The sequence below is a fragment of the Megascapheus bottae genome, chromosome 2, assembly GCF_031878675.1.
Source record: "Megascapheus bottae isolate mThoBot1 chromosome 2, mThoBot2.hap1, whole genome shotgun sequence".
In the NCBI taxonomy this organism is placed as follows: domain Eukaryota; kingdom Metazoa; phylum Chordata; class Mammalia; order Rodentia; family Geomyidae; genus Megascapheus; species Megascapheus bottae.
In genome coordinates, this window is record NC_143510.1 from 19,460,930 (window position 1) to 19,473,917 (window position 12,988).

Consider the following 12,988-nt stretch of genomic DNA (forward strand, 5'->3'; position numbering starts at 1 on the left):
CAAATCTCAAGCAGTTATTTGCATTGTGTATATCTTGTGGTCAAGCCATGCCTCCAAGATTTCACCTTGCAGCTATCTTTATGAGCTATGTATGAGAATAAGCAATCTTAAGACATTACAAGCTTTTGGCCTTCAGACTATTCAGACAACATGAAGAAACAGAGATGAGCTGTTCTATTAAATCTTGCCCAAATTGTACACTTAAAAAAACATGTTACCTTTAAGATTAAAGGTGATCTGTAATTCTACACACATCAACATAGATATGAGTAGATTATCTTCATACAATGTGAGCAACCACTCATGTTCATTACCTAGATCATATGCCTCTAATTCATTAGAGTTCATAAATTTAAAAAATCGTTCGTTTTTGCCAGTCCCAGGGCTTGAACTGTAGGCCTGAGCACTGTCCTTGGAGTTTCCTCAAGGCTAATGTTCTACCACTTGAGCCAAAGCACCACTTCCGGCTTTTTTTTCTGATTGTGGTACCGAGGAATTGAACCTGGGTCTTCGTGCATGCTAGGCAAGCACTCTACAACTAGGCCAAACTCCCAGCCCACAAACCAAAATTTAATCTTTTTCTTACTTTATTATATAAAATATGTATACAAAGAAACATTTTTATCAACTTTTACTTAAGCTGAAATACAATTCATTATAATTTTAAAAAACTGTTCACTTATTACATGTGGTTCATGTATACTTGAGAACTTGATTATAACAAGACATAAATGCTGTCATTTATATCCTTAATCTCTCCACAAAGTAGTTTATGAAAAAGAGACTATATTCTCTTTGCATCTACATATCCAGATATCTCCTTACATAATGGAGGGAAACCAAACACCAAGTTTAGGACCCCAATACTAGAAACATAGTCACCTGAGTTGAGTGGGTAGGAAGACATTTTTTTTTATTGTAATTAGTAAAAGGGTTACATGATATTTGCCAGATAGAAGGTGCATTAATTCACATACATTGATACCCTTTCACATGTCTTGGTACCCGTTTCCCTCCCTCCCCACACCCCCCACCCGTCTTGGTTTTCCCCCCTTCCCTATCAAATTTCAAATAACCAAATACAAATAAATTCAATATCAGATAACAAAGTGAGATACTATACCAATATGAGATAACCAAGGGACAGCAAAGGAGATGAGAGACAACATAGTACATTAAGGACAACAATCATTCATTATATGGCTTTTGTTTCACTATCCTGGAGGTCCTTTCAATTAGCTTCACATTATATGTCCTTATGTATCAAGATTTTGCTCTATTGCAAATCTCTGCTAGTAGAGCCCAAGGTTTCTACTGATTATGACGAATGAGGGAAACCATTGAGCCTAAGTTCCTTTGAGTCTGGCTTACTTCACTTAATATGATTTTTTCTAAGTCTTTCCATTTCCTAACAAATGGGGCGATGTCATTCTTTCTGACAGCAGCATAGAATTCCATTGTGTACAAATACCACAACTTGTTGATCCATTCATCAACTGAGGGACATCTAGGTTGGTTCCATATCTTTGCTATGGTGAATAGTGCTGCAATGAACATTGTTGTGCTAGTGGGTTTAGTATGTCCTTGTTTCTAGATGGTTGGGTAAATGCCAAGAAGTGGAATTGCTGGGTCATAGGTGAGTTCTATGTTTAGTGTTTTGAAGAACTGCCATACTGCTTTCCATAGTGGTTGAACGAGTTTGCACTCCCACCAACAGTGTAGCAGTGATCCCTTCTGGCCACATCCCCTCCAGCATCTGTTGTTATTAATTTTCTTGATCCTGGCCATTCTAACTGGAGTGAGGTAGAATCTTAGCGTTGTTTTGATTTGCATTTCTTTTATGACCAGAGATGTTGAGCATTTCTTCATGTGTCTATAGGCCATTTTTGTTTCTTCTTCAGAGAAGACTCTCTTTAAGTCTTTGGCCCATTTTTTAATGGGATGGTTGTTACTTTGGAGGTTAGTTTTGGAGTGATTCAATTTTTTGAGTTGTTAATATATTTTAGATATGAAGCCTTTGTCCGTTGTTTGGTTGGTGAAGATCTTCTCCCACTCTGTAGGCTTCCTGATTAGTTTACTAGCTATGTAGGAAGACATTTGACTAATGGTATATATAATACAGACAATAAAGGAAATAGAGGCTTTTGTAATAGTTTCTCAGAAAACAAAGAGACAGAAATAGCCAGGGCTATTTACACATACAGTCAGGGCTACTGTAATAAAGAGTTTCTAAGACAACCAAAAGAGTATTTATCTTATGCAAGAAGAGAGTTAAGATGAGTGAAATGATAAAAGGCTTTGTCACAGTATTATAGTACGTAATTAGATAATTAGAAGTATTAAAACAGACAAAGCATTGGGCCCAAATGAATTACTGAAGATGCAAGTAGTCAATAAGATGCCCCAAGGGGAAAAATAAAGCCCTTGGTAAAGGTTTATAATAATACAGTAGGACTAGGCAGCACAGAAGAACTTGAATGAACAATAACTGACATTATGCCCATATTTCAAAAGCAGAAAATCAAAACATTCATCCAAAATTTGAAGTGAGATGATAAAAAGTCCCAAGCATACTATTAAATACAAACATACCTATGATACTGTAAGGTGGTTTGTTGCTTTATTAAAAGAAAAATTTAAAAATTTAAGCTAAAACTGTAAGAATGAAAGCTGACACACCAAATTATCTTCCTGTGTGATATTTTTTTCAGTTGTTTTATGTAGAAAAAACCTGATTTACTGTTTGGTTTTGTTTGTATTGAGGCATAGTTTCACTCCACAGCTCAGAATTCTGTAGCTAGCTCAGCCTCATCTTGAACTCACAATTTTCCTACCATAGCTTACTGAGCCAAGTTGGGAATTAAAGGCATGCATCACCATGATGGGTTTAGTGTTCCTTCCATACATCTAAATGGATTTAACTACCCAGATACCTTTTCGGTTAGCTGTAGCCATGTCACTGATTGCTAAACAATGGAATGAGAAAAGTTATATGTAAAAACAAAAACTACTTTACTCCACTCTGAGGTAGATCTTGTTTGCAATTCTCCCAGATTCTAGAAGGATAAACCTGGAAAATGTTTACATGTAAATAGTAATGGTTTGAAAAGTATGTCTAAAAAATCCTTTGGTATATTTCCCTTTTGAGGTTGATAGTATGAAAAAGATATTCCTTCAATGACACAGCAGCTCATGTCTATAATGAGACCTTTATGAACGAGGTTCAAAACCAGCCCAGCAAAGAACCATTTACCTTAGTATGTGAAGTCAACCAGGTAGAAGACCTTCAACTGACCATGAGAATCAGTCCTTAATTAACCAGCAAACTGCTGGATGAGAGGTAGGGCTCAAGTGGTGGATCATCAATGAAGAGCAAACAGACTGAGTTTAAGCTCTAGAACTGGCACTCAGAGACCAAGACAAACACACGCATGCACGCACGCACACACGAACGAACACACACACACACACACACACACACACACACACACACACACCCCCAAAGGACATAGGTATTGCCTGGCTCCCTTTTTTCCATGGGTAGTTTGTTCAGAATAAAATTTCTGGAATGAGGTGCAAGAGTGGATCCCTAGAGAGACAGATTCATGTGTACGAACCAGCATGAATTCTTTTGCCTCAGCCAAGATATTAAATGTCTATACCTCCCAAGGAATAACTTCATTTTTTTTAAATTTAAATTTTATTATCAGGATGATGCATAAGGGGGGTTACAGCATAGGGTGGTTACAGTATAGGGTGACTACATTCACAGGTAGCGAGTATGTCTTCAGTATTATTACCCCGTCTTCTATTTTTTCCCCCACTTTCCCTTTCCCTGCCCCCTACCATGTTGTAAAGTTTTTTCAACTTGTCTTGTGAATAACTTTCTATCAAACTGCTAGATTGATGCTCTGTAGCAAAAATGAAAATCCACCATTTTGACTATATGTAATAAAAGGTAATTAACAGATGTCTTCAACTCAATCTAAGGTGTGGTCAGAAACAGTAATAACTAAAATGGTTGTACTTCTAGCTATATGAAAATATAAAATGTACCAAATAAACCATATGGTCTAGTTAAAGGAGATAACACAAATACAGTACTGAAGGCACAAGCTGGATGATTCTTTTTATCTGTTTGTTTAAAGTAGAATGAAAGAAAAGCAAAAAAAAAAAAAAAAAAAAAAAAAAAGAAAAAAAGGCAGGAACAAATGTGCTATTGTTTCTATCCTGTTTTCTTCACAAAGTATTTTTTTCCTGAACTCAAGAAGTGTGGGGCACTTCAGATCAAGGGTAAAAGGCCTACCTCCTGGCCCAGTGCTCACTTCCTGGTTTTTGGAGATCCAACCTGCCTATCTCCTGGTTGGAAGGTTTGGCTATGGTTTGTGATGTAAAATAAGGCTACCTGGAACCCATGGATTGGCCCCTCTGCCCTCTCTGACCTCACCTACCTCCCCCTGTCCTGTCTACTTCTATGTTAATAGATTCCTGGATCTTACTTTAGCCCTTGGTATCTTCCCATTAAATGAGTCTGCTGTGACATTCTCCCTGGCGTGTCTGTGTCTTCCCTCTGGAGAAGGGAAGGCTGGGTGAAGGCGGCCAGCCGGCCCTATCCTTTCTAGGTCTCCTCTTAGTCGGGGCATGTTCTCTTTGCCCTTCCGGCTGGTCAGGAGGCAAAGAGTGCTAAAAACCCCTACAAAGAAGTATAAGCCGGGAGCTGTGGCTCATGCCTGTAATCCTAGCTACTCAGGAGGCTGAGATCTGAGGATCAAGGTTCAAAGCCAGCCCCAGCACAAAAGAGCCTGAGACTATCCAATTAACCCCTAGAAAATTGTAATTCAAGGGTAGAGAGCTCAGGGACAATGCCCAGGCTGAGTTCAAGCCCCATACTGACAAAAAAAAAAAAAAAAAAAAAAGAGTAAGTTTAAATCTAGGCAAACAAGATTGATGTAAATTACTGAGTGGTATCAATTCCCACATTGACCATTGATAAGATGTACTTTTCTGCTCAGATTATATTTGCTTTGAAATTCAGCTTTTCAACTTCAGAATTTAAAGGATTTAACTAGATGATTACCAAAACCATAAAGACCTACTATACCATTATATAATTTAAAACTGAACGGAAGCTAAAAGAACAAATACAAAATTTCCAGATAATTTTAAATGATAATTACAATAAAATCAAGGAAAATAAAGTCTATGAAGTTGAAAACTGGATTAGAAACATAAAGACATGATTTTTTTTTTTTTTTGCCAGTCCTGGGCTTGAGCTCAGGGCCTGAGCACTGTCCTTGGACTTTCTCAAGGCTAGAGCTCTACCACTTGAGCCTCAGCACCACTTCCGGCTTTTTTCTATGTATATGGTGCCGAGGAATCGAACCCGGGTCTTCATGCATGCTAGGCAAGCACTTCAACCACTAGGCCAAACTCTCGGCCCAAGACATGATTTTTATAGTCTTTGTTTTGTAATTAATAATAATAAAGGAATAGAATATTAATCTCACAACCTTAGAAAGGGTGAATACTGAATTCACAATGAACTTAATAATAAAAACTATTAGAACTCAAAGGAAATAAAGTGGGAATCAAGCAATTGTAATGACAAGGGGCAGGATGCAGACCAAAAAGACAGTAGAAAACCCTGAGTCTAACGAAGTCTAATATGAAGATTTTAAATACAACACAATGGAGAAGACAAGCAGAAAGGTTGGGATGATGGAATGGGTGGGTAAAAGAAGGCAGGTGAGGCTGAGATGAAGGGGTGCTAATAGTTACCAACCATTCAAATAAAGTTTTCTTTCTCCTTTTTATCTTTTCCTTTTTGCACAATGCACACTGAATCCAGTGCTTCAAGTTTGTCAGCTAAGTATTTTACTTCTATCATTTGAGCAATGCCCCCTACCCTGAGGTAAAGTTTTCATGTAAAGTTTTTCCTGTCTGTAAAATGTCCTGAGTCAAATAACAAAACCCTACTGCTATTTCTCCTCATATATATATATATATATATATGTAGAGAGAGAAACATATGTACTTATGTCTATGCACATACATTTTTTATTATAAAAATATGTCACATCTGGAAATACAGATTTAATGGGTTTTAACACTCCCAAACATCGGTTATTTAAAATAACGAATATCTTAAAGCAAAAATTCTTCTGGTCAGCAGCCAAAGATTACATATCTGAGATACCTTCGATGTACTACTAATTCCAAATTACAAGACTTAGGGTATGTAGAGAGTAAACACAGCACTGCTATGTTCTGAAGTAAAGAAACCTTCAAATACTGAAAAAATTAGCTTCAAAAAGCCCACACATTAGAAGAGGTGAAATGCTTAGATGTGAAATAAGATGGGAAGCATGTGTTTTAAGACAAGCAGAAAGGGAAATTAGACATAGAAACTCATATACAAAAAAACAAAAAAGGATTGTTCAGTTTCTACCTTAAATATTAAATGAGGAAAAACTATAGGTTTTGGACACCACTGTTTCTCCTGTTCCTGAAAATTTGTTTTCCAACTCCTTAGTGTTTAAGAAATGCACACACAGGTTGCTGACAACTCTGAAGAGAGCGGCTTGTGTTGTAGTTTTCACTTTGTCGGCTGTGAACAAGTGCATATGTGAGGGCTGGTCGTGCATGCACAAGCATGTACTTTGCCTGCATGAAATAAAATCACAACACAACACCAAGTACATCTACTCATTCATGTGTGCCTGCAGTCCACCTCAAGGAGACTGAAAATATAAATACAAGCTGCTATTTTGGTGTGATCACATGAATATGGCAGCTTGTATTTTTTTTCCCCCTTAACATTTTAACACTGGGCAGATTGTCTGCATTAACAGACACCAAAATCAATTCTGCTCTGAAATTGCTTGTAAAATTCTCCTTTCCCAGAGGAATTTTTTTTCAAAAGAAAAAATGGGCTAGGAGGAAACTGGAAAAGATACCAACACTTACAATATCCAACTTTTGTAAAATATGAGGACCTAATTAAAAGGAAGCATTTCTGTTAAAATGGAAACTAATGGAATGATGGTCTTTAAATTTCAAAAAAAAAAAGAAATAATAATAGCTCAAAACATAGATATGTAAGGCCATATAGGATGAGGCTAAATGAAAGGACCTCCACCTCTCATGACATGGTCCCCATTTCCCTCCCACCCACCCCCCACTTATCTTGATTTTTCTCCCTTCCCTCTCCAATTTCAAATAACCAGTTAAGCACATATAAAATATATCATAACACGGTGAAATGGAAAGACTTAGAAAAAATCATATTAATTGAAGTAGGCCAGACTGAAAAGAACATAGGCACCAGATTCTCCTTCATTTGTCATAATCACTAGAAACCTTAGGCTCCCCTAGCAGAGATTCACAATAGAACAAAATCTAGATACAGAAGGCCATATAGTATGATGCTAAATGTAAGGAACTGCAGGATAAAGAAACAAAAGCCATATAATAAGTGATTGTTGTCCTTAATGTTATGTTTGCTATCCCTTGGTTATCTCATATTGTTACAATATTTTATCTTGTTATATATTTTATATATGCTTAATTGGTTACTTGAAACAGGATAGCGAAGGGGGGAAATCAAGATAAGCGGCGGGGAGGGGGGGAGGGAAATGGGGACCATGACATGAGAAAGGGTATCAATATTTGTGAAGTAATAAACCTTCTATCTGGTGAATATAATGTAACCCTTCAATTATTACAATAAAAATAAATGAAAAAAATTTACACAATGGAATTCTATTCATCCATCACATACAATGATATCATGCTATTTATAAGGAAATGAAAAGACTTGAGGAAAAATTACCTTGTGAAGTATGTCTGACCCAGAATCGTTTCCCTCATGTGTCTTAACTAGAATGTGCCTATAAATCTCAAATCTTTGAGATTGGACAACACATTGTGGAATCACCAATGGGTCATCGAGGAGATCAGAACAGAAATCCAACAGTTTATGAAATTTAAGAAAGAGAATCACTCAAAATACCAGATCCTTTGGGACATACCAAAGGCAGTACTCAGAGGAAAATTTATAGCACTGAGTGCCTACAATAACAAATTGGAAAAATCACAAACCAACAATTTAATATGTCACCTTAAGCTCCTGGAAAAAGAGCAACAAACCAACCCTAATCACACTAGAAGGAAGCAAATTATTAAAATCAAAGCAGAATTAAATGAACTGGAGTCCAAAAAAACTATAGAAAGAAGCAACAAAACAAGGAGTTGGTTCTTTGAAAAAATTAACAAAATGGACAGACCCTTAGCAAATCTTACCAAAAAAAGAAGGGAGCATACTGAAATTAACAAAATCACAGACGAAAATGGTAATATCATGACAGAAATTACCAAGATCCAGAGCATCATGAGAGAAAACTTTTCAAACCTTTAAGCCAACAAATTTGAGAATCTTGAAGAAATGGATGAATTCCTAGCCAATATTAACATACCCACACTGAACCAAGAAGACCTAATACAACTAAACAGGCCTATTTCAAGCACTGAAATAGAAATGGCAATAAGAGACCTTCCATCTAAGAAAATCCCAGGGCCAGATGGATTCACAGCTGAATTCTATAAGGTCTTCAAAGCAGAGCTCACACCAATACTCCTCAAGCTCTTCAACGAAATTGAAAACAAAGGCTCTTTGCCAAACTCATTCTATGAAGCCAGTATAACCCTCATCCCCAAACCAGACAGAGATTCATCAAAGAAAGAGAACTATAGACCCATTTCTTTGATGAATATTGATGCAAAACTTCTCAACAAAATAGGCCAACCGTCTACAACAACTCATCAAAAAATTATAAACTATGATAAGATAGGATTCAGCACAGGGAAACAAAGCTGGTTCAACATACACAAATCAATTAATATAATTCAACACATCAACAGGAGCAAGGAGAAAAACCACATGATTGTCTCAGTAGATACATAAAAGTCATTTGACAAGACCCAACACCCCTTTATGCTAAAAGCTCTGGAGAAACTAGGAATCCATGGAACATTCCTCAATGTAATAAAGGCTGTGTATGACAAACCAACAGATAGTATTATACTTAATGGGGAAAAGCTAAAGCCATTCCCTCTAAAATCAGGAATGAGACAAGGATGGCCAATCTCTCCACTTCTCTTTAACATAGTATTAGAATTCCTAGCCAGTGCAATAAGGCAAGAAGAAAGCATAAAGAGGATCCAAATAGGGAGAGAGGAAGTGAAACTTTCCCTTTTTGCAGATGACAGGATTCTGTACTTAAAGAATCCCATAGACTCTACTCCCAAGCTCCTTGAGCTGATTCAAAACTCTGGCCAGGTAGCAGGGTATAAAATTAACCCTCAAAAATCAATTGCCTTCCTCTATGCCAACAGTGTGAGGAATGAGGCAACAATAAGGAAAGCAACTCCTTTTGCAATAGCCTCAAAGAAAATAAAGTACCTAGGAATTAGCTTAACTAAGAATGTAAAGGACCTTTTTGATGAAAACTTTAAAACCCTGAAAAAGGAAATTAAAGCAGAACTGAGGAAATGGAAAAACCTCCCATGCTCCTGGATTGGAAGAATCAACATCGTGAAAATGACAATCTTGCCAAGGGCTATCTACCAATTCAACACAATACCCATCAATATCCCAATGTCATTCTTTAAAGAAATAGAAGAGGCAATCCAAAATTTCATATGGAATAATAAAAGACCCCTATTGTTGGGGGCCGAGTAACGCCATTCTAATAACTTTCTGCTGAGACCTGTAGTAGGGGTAAACAAGTGGACCTCTTTATCCTGCCCACCTGTTGTGCTGATAGGCTCCAGCACCCAATATAAGGAGGGCAGTTTTATAGAGAGGGAGATTCCTGCCTTGATGAAGCTGCGTGGCGTTTCTGTTCGTGCTCCGGAGAAGCAAGGCTGAGTGCAGGAGGACAGTGGGCCCTCTCCTCTCCTGGCTTGGACTGGTTGGGGTGTGCTTTTTCCCCATCCCTCCTCAAGAGGGACTGGGAATGAAGGACCCCGATACCCCATATAGCAAAAACACTTCTTAGCAGAAGAAACAGCACCGGAGGAATTTCAATACCAAACTTTAGACTTTTATTACAGAGCTACAGTGACCAATACAGCTTGAAGGCTGGATAAGTGGGACTGCATTAAACTGCAGAGCTTCTATATGGTAAAGGACATAGCTAGTAAATTAATTAGGAAGCCTCTAGAATGGGAGAAGATCTTCACTAACCATACAAAGGACAAAGGGCTCATATCTAAAATATATCAACAGCTCAAAAAATTCAGTCACTCCAAAACTAATCTCCAAAGAAACAACCATCCCATTAAAAGATGGACCAAAGACTTAAAGAGAGTCTTCTCTTAAGAAGAAGTGATGATGTGGCTCAAGTGGCAGACAGACATACATACACACAGACACACAGACACACAGACACACACACACACACACACACACAAAGTGACTTGATCTGTTTCACACCTAATTCTAGTGATACAGGAGGCTAAGACCAGGAGGATCTAGGTTAGAAGTCAGTTTGGCAGAAAAGTCCTGAATATTCCATCTTCAATGAACTAGAATAAATGTTGTGTGGCTCAATTGATGAGAGCACTAGCCATGAGAGAGAATGTTAGGTCCCTTGAGTTCAAATCCTTGTACCAGCACATATGCACATAAAATAATGAAAAAAAATAACTTGGCTACATTTTTCTAGTAACAGCAACAGAATGATTACGCATAAAATCTAACATAGCCATCTGATTCTAAATAATTGTTGGAAATCAATAAAAGTACTAAACCTAATGTTCTAAAAAGTATTCTGAAGAAACAAAAAAGGAATACAGTAATTTATATTTTAAGAATGAACGTAGTTCTACGAAAATTTGCTCAAAACTCCTTTATGATTAATATAAATACAATGGTGAATTCAATTAAGGCTCCTTTGCAAATTTTACATTCTGCTAAAATTCCAAGTGTTAATTTACATTAATTTGAATTAGTGAAAGTAACAGTTACATACGTTCTTCTGACATCTTGTTCAATCATTGATCGAAGCTCTTTATCTTGGAAGAATTTGTTCCAAAGACTCTGAAATTAGAACAATCTAATTAAAAAACCACATACCTTTGCTTGTCTTGTATGACTTCAATTAAATAATTTAAGTGATTAAATTAATTCTAAGTTATCTGTTTAGGATTCTTACCCAGGACATTTGAGATTGTAATAGTTGTTAAAATTTAGTCTAACCCCAAAATACACACTTTTAAGACCAGTTTTTCCAATCTGTTACTTTCTTTTTGTGTGTGTGGAGGAGGTCATGGGGATTGAACTCAGGGACCGGTTACTGTTCCTTTTGCTCAATGCCCTGCTTTACCAGTTTGAGCCACAGTGCTACTTCTGGTTTTCTGGTAGGTAATTGGAGATAAGAGTCTCATTGACTTTCCTGCCAGGGCTAGCTCTAAACCACAATCCTCAGATGTCAGCCTCCTAAGTAGCTGTGATTATAAGTGTGAGCCAACAGCACCCAACTTCCAGTTTGGTATTATTGTTATATTTGCAAAGTTTATATTATCTTTATAAAGCAAATGCTGAATACCTGCTACTTCCTGTACCAACAACAAAAAGGTATATGGATAAAGCAGAACCCATCAACAAAATGGTCCTGATTAAAAACAAAAACAAAACCTGACTTGAATTCTCAATGTACTAAATGTTTCCTATAAAGCTTGGTTCATAATCTTGACGGTTGTTATATATATTTAAAATGCAGCATTTGGGAAAGTTTTTATTTTGTTTTACATTTATTTATTTATTTTTATTTTTTTTTTGCCAGTCCTGGGGACTGAACTCAGGGCCTGAGCACTGTCCTTGGGCTTTCTCAAGGGTAGAGCCCTACCACTTGAGCCACATCATCACTTCTGGCTTTTTTATATATGTGGTACCTAGGAATTGAACCCAGGTCTTCGTGCATGCTAGGCCTGCACTCTACCACTAGACCAAACTCCTAGCCTGACTTTGGGAAAGTTTTATAATTATTTAATATTTTATGTTGTTACACCAAATATCACATTGTACTAATTATATATATCAGGGAAAATAATGCTAACATCATTGATTACATGAGATTTAAAAAATTCTCAGAAAAATAGACAAGAATTAAGAGTAGCAGTAACTGAAAAGTTATGCTAATTCTTCATTGATCCTTTGGGAAATTTTTTTTTTATACATTTCTACAAACAGTTACTTCTTTCTTCCTGGGAGTGAGTTAGTGATGGGGCCATCAGTCTTGGTGGGCATATAAGAATGCTAGCTATTCTGAGTCATTTACCTTACTAGGACAGCCTTATCCTCAACTGTGTACTCATCTTTTGAACTCTCAGTCTTTGTAGACCCAAATTAACTTCTTACACAGCAACGAAGTATAAATTCCCTATAACATGTATATAGTACAGAATCATTTCCATCAACTTCTAGGTATTCAGTAAGTAAAGAAAATATTTGTCATAAAATAAATTGCTTTCATGATAATTTTCTACCAGTCACAGCATGTTCTTATGAGTAAAATGGTCACTTTATATAAGATAAAAAAAACAAAACAGGTGAACTTTACTCCTTCATCCTGTGAAAGGGGATTGTTGATCATCAAATCTTGCTGGCCAACAACCTTCCTTGGGTTTGTGATATGCTAGTAGAAAAGTAAAAAAGAAAATACATACATGGATCAGGCTATTGAACTTAGAAGTACACATAAGAAAATATTACATAAATTATATATATATTATTTACTTACTATTTCCTTAATACTGCTATACCAGGCTCTCAATTCTTTAATTCTATTTATCCACTGACTTTTATCTTGAGGAAGGACACAAAGAAATAGCTATGAAGAAAAAAGGGAGAAAAATTTTACAGAAGTTCTAATAAATGCAAAGTGACAGCAGGTCAAACATTCATTTCAAATGATTCTTTTACCAG

The 12,988-nt window shown here is 36.6% G+C and overlaps 1 protein-coding gene across 12 annotated transcripts in view; it reads right to left on the bottom strand.

Annotated features, from left to right (window-relative positions):
* Tbc1d5 (TBC1 domain family member 5) overlaps positions 1-12,988 on the bottom strand; it is a 429,644-nt gene that overhangs the window by 175,182 nt on the left and 241,474 nt on the right. For all 12 annotated transcript variants that reach the window (XM_090321955.1, XM_090321903.1, XM_090321894.1 and 9 more), the window contains 3 exons: positions 12,804-12,893; positions 12,624-12,698; positions 11,034-11,101 (listed from right to left, as the gene is read on the bottom strand). In XM_090321955.1, the coding sequence (XP_090178081.1) occupies positions 11,034-11,101; positions 12,624-12,698; positions 12,804-12,893 (233 nt within the window). The remainder of the gene's footprint in view (positions 1-11,033; positions 11,102-12,623; positions 12,699-12,803; positions 12,894-12,988) is intronic.